This window comes from Trachinotus anak, unplaced genomic scaffold (genome assembly GCF_046630095.1).
Source record: "Trachinotus anak isolate AG129_WGS33_773 ecotype Australia unplaced genomic scaffold, CSIRO_AGI_Tana_v1 ptg000020l, whole genome shotgun sequence".
Lineage (NCBI taxonomy): Eukaryota > Metazoa > Chordata > Actinopteri > Carangiformes > Carangidae > Trachinotus > Trachinotus anak.
In genome coordinates this window covers 218,543-232,409 of record NW_027273871.1, presented here as the reverse complement: position 1 = coordinate 232,409, position 13,867 = coordinate 218,543, and the positions used below count along the sequence as shown (strand labels likewise).

Sequence of the window (13,867 nt, the reverse complement as noted above, 5' to 3'; positions counted from 1 at the left end):
AGTAAAATTATCTGTAGGACATGGTCGAGATGCTGCATGCTCAGTTGCAGCACTAAAACAAAAAAGAGCCTCAGGCTTCTTTTTCTATTTGACAACAGTTTCAAATTGTAGATAAGTTAAAATAGCATTTATTTTTAGCCTGACATGCGACAACATATGAAAAAACACCATCTGTCTCCACTGTCAGTGTGGTAGCCTAATACATTCTCATAATTATATGAAGTCTCTCATTTACTTCACCTACCAACAGCAGAATGTCTTGCTGAAAAAAATTGCTTCCATTTCAACCTGTTTCCTATTATTTCATCACAATTTATACAATGATGCGTCGTAAACATATTAGTGTTTCCCATGTTAATTATTCCTGTAGATTTAAAAAGATTCAAACAAATACAGAACACTTTTTAAAAAAAAAAATGAACTAAGGATTTTTTTTTAACGTAAAATATAGAAATTATAGGGTCAATCTATATCTGATCAGCTATTCTTTTTTTTAGCATAGTGATAAGTGATAAACACCCACAGCTGTAGCCACCAAACGACTCACAAATGCTTTTATTCTGAAGGCGCTGACAGGAAGTAGCGCTTGTCTATTAGTGTAGCTTAACAGCGGCAGCGGTGCTCCTGTTGCACAGCGGATCTTAAGTGTTGCCCAACTCCTGGAGGGCTCCTGATGACAGGGTAGAAAATGTTGTCCAGTCCAACGGGTTTCAGTGAATGTTTGCGGGAATGGTACGATTTGGAGAAGGGCTACCAGCAAATCCAGGTAAGTTTAACAGCGTATCAAGCCGCGGTTTATCTATGTAAGCCCGGGTAAGCTAGCAGTCTGGAGTGGGTGGGTACTCAGGCGACAGCGGGATCCGCCCTCAGCAGCTAAACATAATTGCACGGTGACAGCCGAGAGACAAACAAAAAGTAAGTGAAAGGTAGATCACAATGTGAATCAGTGCCACTCAAGAGGAACACCGGGTGACCCTCTGTGTTGGTATTAAACTGCTTTAACCAGGATCCTGTCATACACATGCAGGAATTAAACTGGATTATATGCAGAAGTTTGACGTGTTGTAACTCGTGTAGTGGTGAAAATGTAGGCGCATAATCAAGAGGAACAAGGGGGTAGGTTGTTTTATCATAGAAAATATCATCAAGATTAAAGTAATGACAGAAGACAAACAACGACAAACAAATCAAGAGCAAGTTGCTTTCTTCATCAGGGAACCATTCTAGTGTTTTTTTGTTTTACAACAAATCTTGGATCATTTAGAAGACAGCCCTTTTCCAAACTGTACATGATAATTGTGCACTGACACCAGACCTCTATAATAATGGAAGATTCACAGGCATCTCTCTTGTGTTTTCTCTGACTTTGCAGATTTGTGAATAAATAAAAAATGAATCTTTGCCACCTGTACGACACAGCTTAATCTATTCCTCTGTAAACTTGTATTTTCGCCTCCAGGACACCCACCGTCTATATAAACAGAAGCTTGAGGAAGTGACCAAGCTGCAGGACAACTGCTCTACTGCTATTGCACGTCAGAGGAAGAAACTTAAAGAGCTCACTGCGGCACTAGAAGAGTAAGTATTGATGAGGGATAGATTGTTAGTGTGCTGGACATTCTCATTAGATTACTTCAACACCCTTTATAACGTTCTTTTTGTAAAAGCTACAGTATCAAACATATTCAGCTAATTCAAAAAACAGTGGCCCATATTTTGGCTGGGACTTCAATCACGTTACTTACTGCAGATCCCTGAGGTCTTGAGTGAATGCAAGTGGCAGGGTTCATGGGGAGGGATGAGGTTTGATACCATTTTATCCAATCGAAATCATTTTTGATTACCTCATCAAGTCTTATGAGGTTTACTTTTCAACATATTCAAGTCGCTAAAGGCTGAAATAACTACAACTTGATGTAGGCAGAAACAACAGTTTTTAGTGGAAGCCTAGTTTATCTTCACAATCTGTACCTACAACATGAAAATGAGGAACATGATATATGAAATGTTGATTTTGAAAGGGGTCGTGTGAAGTAACTGTCAGTGTCATACTGACAGCATATTACCAGAAAATGAAGGTGTCCACCCCTGTCATAAGAAACAATGAAATATGCTATTTGGTTTCAAATACTTGAAATAAAATACTCCAAATACAGACAGTGCTTATTCAGAACTGTTTAAAATGATCAGATTAAAATATCAATATGATTCATTCAGCTGCATCATAAGCACAGAATGTGTCACAATGTGTTTCCTTCATCAGATGCAAAAAAAACCATCCGACACCCAAGTTAAGTCCAGAGGATGTGGATGCCATCGCTGAAATCGAAGACTCCATCAGAGACAAAACGAATGCTTTCACTGAGATGGAAGCGTTTCTACCAAAGAAGAACGGGTTTGACTCTGTCATATGATTTCATTGTGTGAAGGGAGTTTCATAATAAATTGCCATGTTGTATGTTTTTTCAGTGGTGCAGCACACATTGAAAACGTCAGAGGAGTTGCCCTGGCGTAGGAAATGTATAATAACAGTTTGTCGTTGTGTAACAGATCTGATACATGAGCTTATAAAGTTTCCCTGAAGCTTTTCACATTTAAAAACGACAGAATGATTATAATGTTTAAGATGCTGGTGTTGTGTCTGACTGACTCCTCTCCCTGTTTAGGTTATACCTCACTCTTGTTTTAGGAAACGTCAATGTAACACTCCTCAACAAACAGTCAAAGTAAGTCACACCTATGTTTATGTTCTTACAGCCGAAAAAAAAGCGTCTTTCAGAGCGCGGTGGTGTCGCCGTCGCATTAATATCATTTCTCTCTGCTTCACCAAACAGATTTGCCTACAAAGACGAATATGAGAAATTTAAACTGGTCCTCACCGTCATCCTCTTCGTGTTCTCCTTCACGTGCCGCTTTCTGTTCAGCTACAGGTTAGATTTCCCCAAACCATGTTTCTGTTTCTGTGACCAAATGTGACTATTTTCAGCCCTGGATTGATACATGATTGGTGCTATATTTACAGCAGCAGCAGGATGGTGTGTGTGGGATCAACTGAAAAATAAACGGCAGTGGCCTTGTTGATTGTGATGAAGGAATATGTCGCTCATTGCAGTGGTGTAGCTAAGGGAATGTCCATACACACTTTTTAATTATTTGACTAATTAACTACAGTTATTAAGTCACTAAGAAATCAATAGTTAAGAATATACAGTATTTGCCAGTGTTTTCATATACAGTAGAAAAGATATTTGGTCCCCTGTATGTACCACATTACATAAACATATTTTCTGAAAATGAATTCTTTAATTTGGTCACTTGGCTATGATGAAAATATGTGGCTGGTCACTGCATGGCTTCTGCAGACTGAAAGTGTGGAAGAATGACGGAATCTGTCGAATTTTTTCCGTTGTATATGTGGATTTGGTTGTGGTTTACTTCATAGTGTGTTGTGGTTTTTGTTTCAGAGCCCTTGATGCCCTTTTCAACTTCCTGTTGGTGTGGTACTACTGCACACTCACTATTCGGGAGAGTATCCTCATCACCAACGGCTCAAGGTCTGCTATGTCTCCACTATGTTTATTACAGTGATAATCGATAAGCTGGTCCCATAGAGGCTTCCTCAGGACCTGATAATGTAAGGAGGCACGTCAAACCCTGAACCTCTAACTCTATAACTTTACCTGTTGGTATCCTGTCCAGCAGTGCTACACACAGTCCTGTGTCCTTCATTGTCAGTCCTCCATGTTGTTTCAGGATCAAAGGTTGGTGGGTTTTCCATCACTACGTGTCAACCTTCCTGTCTGGAGTCATGCTCACCTGGTGAGTGATGTTATCCATTTTTCTACAAAGGAAGAGTTTTGCACTTTCACAACTGTACAAAAAACTATAATAATATATTGACTGGTTGGTGTTGAAACTTCCATTGGGTCTTACTATCAAAAAAGGTCCTTGCACAAAACATGGTCTTAGTCAGTGATGGGTACGTAGGATCAAACACTAAACACCAAAGAGTGCTGCACACTCTCCATCACTCAGACTTACTATATTAAGACAATGTTTCGTCCCTCAGACCATCAACATGCACAATTGACACAGACAAACAGCGCCATGCAAACAGCACCTTATGAAGGGTGTAGGTTTTCACACAGGAGTAAACCACCAATTAAAGTATGCATATAAATTTAAGCCAAAAAGCTCCTCAAATACAAAAACGAACACAGCACTGAGCTCTTACAATTGTAAGCATACATAATAAATTCTCCAGCATTACAGAAAATCTGTTCACATTACAACAATGGGGCTCTGTTGGGACGTTACATAAGAAAATCTTTAATAAAACAGTCCCGTGTTACACAATGTAGCCTATAACTTTCAAACAGTAGAAAAGGCACTAACAGCAATGGGCTGCAGAGTTAGTAGTCACAATAGTCAAAACGTATTCATATCTATCAGAAAAATACTATTACTTAATACTGAAAAAATACATATGTAGTGGCAAGGAAAAAATAATGATATTTCCTCCAGTTTTGTATAAATTAGTCATAAATGTGGCTGGATCTTTATCAAAATTACAGCTACAAGCACACAAATCATCATATTGTTCTTGTCCATATTCTAACAACAGTCACGGTGTAGGTGGGAAAAAGTATGTGAAAACATCAGCTAATGACATAAAGATAAGCTAAATGGAGTCAGGGGTTATCAAACCTGGAGTCACCATGCTTCACAAAAGGGGCTCTCAGGGGACTTATCAAGAGTTTTACTTGGGGAGATTTTAGGTCCATTTTAACAAAAAACTTAAACTCTTAAAAAAAATATATATATGTATATATATAATAGACTTGATGGCCTGGGAATAAGGAGAAAAAGAAATATTTATTCAAAGTCAAAAGCGTTGCTTGTGTCTTATCTTGATTGTGCTCCAGTCTAACCAGATGTAATCTTTGTTCGCAGGCCTGAAGGCACTCTCTACCAGATGTTTAGGAACCAATTCCTAACATACTGTCTATACCAAAGTAAGAGATTCAAGCCATGTGTCAGTTCAACACTACACACTTAATGCACATTACAAAATACACACTGTGTACTAATCAGCGTATCCACTGTTCTTGCCTTTAACCCCTTAAAATGAAGCAAAGCTGACTTTTGACCTCCTACCACTGAATGTGACCACAGTGTGGAAATGAGTCCTTCTCATATTATTCCATTTTAATAATCTTACTTATTTTAACACGCTCAAAGTGTGACTACATAACCGACATAAAACCTGGTGCATCAAGCATGGACAGAGTTCCAGTGGGAACTATCAGTACCCTCCATCATAAAACAAAGTCTGTCTCTCTAAGGCAAAATACACACAACATGCTGTATGACTGATATCTTGGCCAACTATGAAGTCATGGTTGCACTTGTGTTTTTTGTTTTTTTTTGTGCTCTGTTCTGTTTGCAAAGTAGGCTTTGTCCAGTTTCTCCAGTACTACTACCAGAGTGGCTGTTTGTACAGACTCAGAGCGCTGGGAGAAAGACATAACATGGACCTTACAGTCGGTGAGTCCAGTCTAAACTGCTGTCAGTCGCCAGTTTCTTACTGTGTATTTATAGTTGAATGACTCTGGAATAATACAAGAAGAAGGGGCTCAAAAGATCTGCACATAACAGTTTACATAATGCAGTCCAGAACAAGACAGGGCAACGGATTAATTGGCCAGGCTCATATTACCTCCTGACTGTAGCTCATTGCCGACATACAGTGTTTTGGCCAAGAAGTAGCAAAATTGCCTCAGAAATGCCAAAGATAAGTTTCAGGTCATTTCAAGACAGTGTTGTTGTTACATAGTTTCTCCACCAGAGAGCACTCACGAGTTTAATCTTAGCCACAGCAGAAGCAGGGCTTGAGGGTTGGCAGTGTGGGTAAGTTTCAGCACTTTGTTCCACACTAAAATATCTCAAGATTGCCTTGAAGACATTTACGGTCCCCAGAGTAATAATTTTTGTGACCCCCTCACTTATTATTTCGCACCACCAGCAGGTTCACGTTTGTGGGTTTGTGAGTGAAATGACTCCACAACTTTGTGATAAATAAATTGTAATCACTTTGGTGACCCCCTGACCCATCATTTAGCGCCATCATCAGTTCAGAATTTAAATCTCTTCAACACTTTAGTTTACGGCTAAATACCTGAAAAGTTCATGTCGTTCACATTAGCCTCAGGTGTAGACTGTGTTTAGTGCTAATTAGCAAATGTTAGCATGCTAATAAACTTAAAGAGAACATGGTGAACATTATACCTGCGAAACATCGTTATTGTGAGCATGTTTGCATTTAGCTCAAGGTGCTACTGTCTGTGCCTCACTGAGACGCTAGTAAGGCTGTAGACTCTGAATTCTGAATTCTATTTTGAAGGACTGTTATTTTTTTTTAAAATGGTTATGTTGTGCATTTATGTGAAAAAGAAGCCAATATTTGAGTTTTCATTGGATTTTTAAATTCTCAAATATCTACTTCACGGGCTAATTTCACTCTTCTTGTCTTCTATCTATCTGTCATGTATATGTATTTTGCTCTTGTATGCATTGTAGCAAGGCAGGAGGGATATGCTCTAACAGTAATAACAGATGAGGTTACTCTCAGCTCAGTGACTCTTCTCTCCTCTCCTGGTCTTCAGAGGGTTTCCAGTCCTGGATGTGGAGAGGCCTGACCTTCCTCCTTCCTTTCTTGTTCTTTGGTCACGTGAGTGGTGTCTCACTTTATAGTGCTCGCTGCTTACTTACATCAAGGGCACATTCATTTATTTCTTTAAAAAGTGAAAATTTGTCATATACATACTGAAGACTGTTGACTGTTCCTCCTCTCGCAGTTTTGGCAGCTTTACAACAGCATAACACTCTTCAAGATGTTCCAGCTCCCAGAGTGTAAAGAGTGGCAGGTTTGTTAATGAGCATTAAGTCATTATGTTCAATATTTAATCAGATGACTCATTTTATGTTCATGTGTCATGCTATGCTATCCTATGAAGAGTGTGCATCGAAAACAACAGCTTCTGGTGTACAGATATTTTGATGGAGTGAACAGATGCAGATAGTGATACCATTACTGTACTTTGTGTATTTAGAGCTCTGTGAGACCACAAAAAGCCTCTGAATGAGCTGTTTGTTCTTCTCTTTATTTATCCTCCTGTGGTGTAGGTTGCCATGTGCGGCTGCTCTTACATGGTGCTCTTCATGGGAAACTTCTTCACCACGCTGGGAGTGGTTTACCAGAAATACATGAACAACCAAGACAAGTCCAAGACCTTATAAGACTGGAATAATCTGTTTCTGGAACAGTTACCATAGCTCTAATATTCTCTTTAGGGCTCTTTGTCAATGTTACGTCTGTTGTCCTTGTGGACCATTTATATGCACTGCTACTTTTATCTATGTCCTTTTCATTTCGAGTCTGTTCGAGTCTGTTTGTTTTTGCATAGATAATGTGTGGTTAGGCCAAAGACATTATTGACTGACTGGTCAAAAAACAAAGAACAAATGACAGGTCTTACAAAGAAACAGTTTAAGGTTGTTTCAGTAGGATTGTCTGTTTTGGTCAGAGTTGTACATTTCTGATTAGGAAGTGTTACTGAATAAACAAATAATGTTATTTGCATTATATTTATTTAAGGTAATATACAGTTTGTTGCTCAGCAGCTGCTCCACATTTTAGGCTGTCAGAAAGTGCTTAATAAAACACTCCTCGAAATCCCTGCCTGTTCTTGTCTTCTCTGTTACAGCAGGTAACTTCTTGATACCGGTGGTGGTGGAAACTGTATTCATACTGGTGAATACATTTTATCACTTGTCGCTCTGCTGTAGCTAAGATCTAACACGTTATACCTGCATATAATGTGTCTTTGGAATAACCTCATCCTCACCTACTGTAGGAAACAAGGTACATTTAAGGAATAGGTTTACAGTTTTTCAAGACTTTCTTTAAAGAATAATCAGTCCCATCCTAAGATGATTCCAGTAAATGTAAACCTTGACCCATGCAAAAACGTACTCTGAAGTGTATCTAAAGCATTCAGTGCATTACTGGATTACATCAAAATGGCCACAAGGTGAAAGCATTGAATTGTAATAACTGACAGAGGAAAAAAATCACACACTGAGTAGGTTTCATTTCATTAAAACTTCAGATCTTTTCTTTATTTTTGGACAAAATTTGTCACACTTTTCTTTATTTGAAATCTTGTTTTGCAGGGAATCTGGGACTCATTTTTCCAGATGGGTCACATCTCTTGAGGGTGATTACGGTCTTCCGCCATCTGGCGCTGCTGGACTCTGAGTGATGAGGAGGTGTTGAAGCATAGTGAGTATTGTTCAAATGCCATTAATGTCAGTCACCAGTTTCACTGAGTCAATGTTACTAATCAGTGAATGGTTCAGAAGCATTTCTGTAATGTAAACATGGCTATTACCAGGCCTCAGTGGGAAGACCTGGGACTCGTGCCTAACTTTTTTTAATATTCATCTGGACAACAAAAGCAGATGGAAGAAAGAGTAAGAGGTTACTCATGTTACTTGAGTAGGTTCTCAATGTAGGCAGTGGCCCAGCCTACTCAAATAAAAATATATACTATAATGGAAACTAAAGTCAGTTTATCCATATTTCAATTTACTAAAACAAAAGAACAAAAAAAATAAACAAAAACAAAAAAAAGTGTTTCCTTTGTTCTACTTGAACAAAGTATAACCATTAATGTCTATTCTTAAGTCTATCTCAGGTAAAGGTGAAGGTGTGAGCTCACATGTATAAATAGATGGCCTGTGATTTAGGTAATTGATAATATAATTCATGTTTAATACAATACATGTTCCTTCATTTCAGTGAATGCAGCCACTGTAGTTAATTTTGAGGCAATCCCACATGCATCATCCTGCTGCTATAAAAACTCACCAAGTAGATCCACATAATTGCTATTTTTCTTGCAGTTTAAGTGATATTTGCTTAAAAGTACACCAGCTGTTTTAAGAAATTATTTAGCCCTGTTTAAAGATCAAACTATACATTTGTGACCCATATGAATGGGCTTGGGGGCTGAGTGCCACATGCAGGCAATGGAAGTCAGCAGATAAGATCCATAACTGAGGTATAGGGATTGGCTCCAAGTGCTGGGTGAGTCGGACCGGGGTGTTTGAGGTAGTGCTGGTGTAGGGGATTGTTTGCAGCTAATTAGTGACAGACATGAAGAATGAACATGATTCCCACTCTCCTCACCTACTATCCAGCAAAACCACAGTCAAGAGAAAGAGCTTAGCAGGATCAGTGGGGAGAGGGGACCCTTGTTGAGCTTTACACCTGCACCCCTGTACCTAATGGAGAGTCCTGGTGGGGGCGCTGTTGTTTGTCTCTGCAGTGATTGGAGCACACAATGCCCAAATTTAGTATGAACTGTGGTCTTCTTATAGTGGCATCGCCCTTTTGCGTTTCAGTGGTTGGGTGGTGGCTACTGGCATTAGAGACGAATAGGAATGTTTAGCGGCCTGCTTGTTCACATTTCCTTTAACATTCAAGATTGATCAGTTATGTTCAATTGTTTCATATCTAGACTGATCTTGGACACTGTCATTGTTATTGCACTACTTTTCTTTTGTCTTTGTCTTTTCTGAGAAAGTATTCAGTTAAAAGCATGCAGATATATCAATATAGCAGGTGATTTAAGTATGTATTTGCACTTTTCTTGTGAAAATGTGTTTGTTATATTTGTGCCTCTATTTGACAGAGGGCAGTAGAAACAGTGGGAACGACATTAAACAAAGGTTCCCAGCGAGAATAGAACCAGCCTCATTGTAGCTATGTGATGCACCTTATTCATTTGGCTACCAGGGCATCCCAGTGTAATTGCGATTAAGTTATTAATGGATAAAATAATGAGACAGGGATGTCCGTTTTTGTCTAAGTCACCAAATTAAATACCTTAAGAATCAAAACACCTCATCACACCGAAGCACAAAGCTCCAGTATGACCATAGATCAGTCCTGCTCAAACATCTGCACTGTTGTGACCCAATACACCCATCACATTTGTATTATCAGGCATCCTATTTACAGATAACATTGTGACATTTCATCAGAGCTCATCTACTATACATGAACAGGTGTACTCCCGCCCTCACCTTTACCTGGAGAGGAACACTTGTGGTTAACACATTGTCATGTGCGTGCAGAACAAAAGGAGACTTGATGACAAAACAGCAAACAGAGCTGAACTTTTTGAATGTAATTTAGTGCATAAAATAATCAATCACCTTTTCATGCTGCCAAAGACATTTATGACTTCAAATCCAGAGTATAATGTGCATGACTGTTACTAGCACTGAGAGAATACTGATATAAAACTTGAATTGGTTGTTTGGTTTTAATGGCTTGCAAGACATTCAGAAATATTTAAACAGATGACACAATAATAAAAACTTCATGAACAGCATCATCATTATCTTCACCTGTGTGAAACTGTTACTTACAATATGGGATCTTATAATAAAAGAGGAATGAAAAGGCTTCAATAAAGCTGCATTTCTTGGGCTCTATGATTTAAACATAACTACAGTAGAGGCACAGTGCCAGAACACAAAGCAGGATGAAAAGAAATTTGCACATAAGATCAGAGAGAATAATACCTGAAAAATTTAAAATGGAAACCAGCCTTACTTCCAATTTATTACAGTAGAAATTCTCTCCCACCCCAGCAAAAAGTCTTGGATGAGTTAGTGCTGCAGGGCCAGCGAGAGCGAGGCTGGGCTGAACAAACGTGACGAGGAGCAAAGTGAATGGGGTGGTAGAAGGGGAAGAGGAGGGCTGGGTATTCTCCCAGCCTGCACCTCTTTCATCTTTCTCATTAAAGCCAGAGCAGTGGGGGCCGTCAAGAATGAGCCCAAGGACATGGGGATTGGGGACTGAGCCTGAGACTCGCATCAGGAGGTGGAGAAGGAGGGAGGGAACAGCCAGAGCAAGCAGACGGGCCGCCATGTCAAACCTTCACCTTAAACTTAACCTGCCTCCCTATGGGACCCAGATAAAGACCTCTTATCTGTTCTCACCTTCTCTCCCAGGCCTGGGAACAACTTTAGCAGCAGCAGGAAGGGCGAGGGGGGGGGGGGGGGGGGGGGGGTCTGTGGTTGAGTAGGTCCAAAATACACAAGCTTTCTCTCAAGAGAGTGTAGATGAAAGAGAGAGGCATTGCTGCTGATGAGCTTCCATCAGGCAGAGGAGGTGATTCTGAAGTAAGAAGCTGGTCCAGGAGTGGACACATGGTGGTCTTAGACTGGAAAGCGCACAGTGATGCTGATTTATTATATTATGTTGGTGATAGATTGCATTTTGTGGTGCTTTCATTCTCCTTTTTATGGGTTTTAGTATTTGTAAGCAAGTTTGATATCCAGTATGTGTGTCACTATGACATATAGCTTCAGAGGTCAGATAATTCTCCAGAAATCTAAAATTAAAGATTAAAGAAATTAATTATATAGAATATGTTTATATATAAATAAATGAAAGATATCCACTTACCAGCACCTCTTCAGCTCACTAATTAACAATCCAGATGTTGTTTGTTTAATTCATACAAAAACCCAAGTGTAAAAACAACAATTTGTGGTCTTATGGGGGCAGGGGGGTCATGTGGCAGCTGTTTCTTGACAAGTGATGAGGACAACAAAAGAAGATCTGCGACTGTACTGTAAATGTAAGGTTAAAAAAAAGGGGAAACTGGGTGTTATTCACTGTGAATACCTGAGTGAAAGCGTTAAAATTTATGCTCTTGTGCAAGCCAACCTCTGCTGCCGGCTGCCTGCTCCAGGTGTGCTACAAGTTTGCCCCTTCACAGAGTTTAAAATAAAGTCACATATTTTGACAGAGAGGTGAGTTATAAGATACATCAGAGTTTTAGCATTAGTCCATTTAATTGGTGTGTACCTGATGTTGAAACAAGGTGTCCTCATCTGCCAAAATCACAAGAGCTTAAGGAGAATATCCTTGGAAGTTTGGATAAATCCAAGCAGGTGCGAACATGTCCTAAGGCCCTGACTCAAATCTGGCACATGTCCTGCTTGTGTGTCTGTAGAAGAGAGGGGGAGTCATAATCCAGACAAGCAGCAGCCAGTCTGTAAGATTCTTCTTCAAGATACATGTATATGGATTGGAGTGAATACCCAATCAGAGGAGGGGAAGTGAAATACGTGCCTATCATTTGAGTAAGTGAAACAAAATAAGGGCCCTATACAGCTCTATGCTCTTAGAGCTGTGAGAGTCCGATCTTTTCCCTCCTCATTAGTACATTTAGCCCCACGACAGCAACTCCTTCACTCATGATGTATGAACTGAGTGCCAAATTAAATGTGCATATTAAATAAGAGAGGAACATGATTACATCCACTTGTTAAATGAGAGCATGAAGAATGAAGAAACCTAAGAGAGAGAGAGAGAGAGAGTGAGATTTTCATGGCCTGCAGAGTGTGAAAGAAAAAAGAGAATTCATCTTTATTTTAACACGGCTCTTTGGGAGTAACCCTAGCAGGACTTCCCCCACTTTGTAGAGCTGATTACACACATTCTGGCTTTCTAGGGGTTTGGACTGCATGTTACTATAGCAACCATAAAAAGCAGACAGTGAGGAGTAGACTTGCTTGCCATGCGCCTTACCATTTTTACCTCTTTTTGAACCATCAAACAGCATTTTGGAACAGGCTATGAGCTGCCAACTGTCTATTGCAGCTCAAAATATTTTTCTGTCACAATGGAGTCAGACCTTATGATCCCTCCAGCACAGTGCTGATGAAAAAAATGATAACTTTTACAGTAGCCCACATCACATCCAATACAACGTAGAGATATAATCATGCTTTTATGAATGCATGACAACAATATCTTTTATACTGCATAACAACTTTCACCTCTTCAACTAATATCAGTATCTTAAACAATTATTAAATTGTGTGCTATATTCTATTTCTATTTATACAAATCTTTTGAATCATTGTCTACATTACATTATTTCTATATGTGCATTTTTAACATTTTTTGTCCTTTATTTTATATGATGATATCATTATTTAACTTTAAAGGAAGTGATTAATTTGACACATATACAATAGGCTACATTTATTTCAACACATATCCACTGTTTTACGAGACCGAAGAACAGCTGTGCTAGCAGCTCTGCGAGGCTAGGCTAAGCCACAGCGGTGCTTTGAGCTAAATGCTAACATCAGCATGCTAACATGCTCACAATGTCAACATTGAGATGTGTAGCAGAAAGAATGTTTACCGTGTTCACCATCTTAGTTTAGTGTCAGAGTATGTGCTAACATTTGCTAATTAGCAGTAAAAACAGAGTACGGCTGAGGCTGAGTGGAATGACATTAGCTTAGCACATATGTTGTCATAAACTGAAGTATTGTACTAATTAAATCTTTGACCTTCTGATGGCGCTAGATGAAACATTGGCGGTTCACCAGTCATTAGGAGTCATCCTTAACACAGTATAAGTTGGAAAAGTGAAACAAAATTTAAAAGGTTGGTTCATCCAAACTTCCCTTGGTGGCATCCATCCTTTTGGATGTCACCAAGTGAACCTGTGCCTTAGATAGTGAACCTGCGGCCAGCGAGAAAGAGACTGTCCAAAAACCACACTTAGGTTCATAAGGTAACAGAAAATCTATCAGCTGTGTTTTCGTTCTAGCTGGAAGTGTAGGAGTTGGTGTCTGACTGAGGCCAGAACAGAAGGAGCTGTAGTAGTCTGAAGGAGAGGGTTCACACACCTCTACAAACTTTTCCTCTGAATCTCTGAAGGACAAAAATGATCTGATTGTGGAGATAGTTTTTAGCTGAAGA

General features: G+C 39.4%; 1 protein-coding gene across 2 annotated transcripts; it reads left to right on the top strand.

Moving 5' to 3' along the window:
- Window positions 1–587: 587 nt before the first annotated feature.
- Window positions 588–7,735, top strand: tmem120aa (transmembrane protein 120Aa). 2 transcript variants are annotated; one of them, XM_071506362.1, is made up of 12 exons: window positions 588–766; window positions 1,460–1,578; window positions 2,264–2,395; window positions 2,667–2,726; window positions 2,835–2,930; window positions 3,465–3,554; window positions 3,754–3,819; window positions 4,954–5,015; window positions 5,452–5,547; window positions 6,666–6,730; window positions 6,858–6,926; window positions 7,186–7,735. In XM_071506362.1, exons 1-12 carry the CDS (start codon window positions 689–691, stop codon window positions 7,297–7,299), a joined length of 1,047 nt encoding a protein of 348 aa, XP_071362463.1. In that variant the 5' UTR covers window positions 588–688; the 3' UTR covers window positions 7,300–7,735. The 2 variants fall into 2 exon arrangements, with proteins under 2 accessions (XP_071362463.1, XP_071362464.1); XM_071506363.1 differs by having other exon boundaries at window positions 589–766; window positions 5,455–5,547.
- Window positions 7,736–13,867: the final 6,132 nt, after the last annotated feature.

Bases quoted from the DNA above. Each gene is read 5' to 3' on its own strand.
- tmem120aa (XM_071506362.1), top strand. From the start codon at position 689: ATGTTGTCCAGTCCAACGGGTTTCAGTGAATGTTTGCGGGAATGGTAC. The intron at 5,548-6,665 runs GTGAGTCCAGTC...CCTGGTCTTCAG, and splicing joins TAACATGGACCTTACAGTCG to AGGGTTTCCAGTCCTGGATG. The intron at 6,731-6,857 runs GTGAGTGGTGTC...CTCCTCTCGCAG, and splicing joins CTTTCTTGTTCTTTGGTCAC to TTTTGGCAGCTTTACAACAG.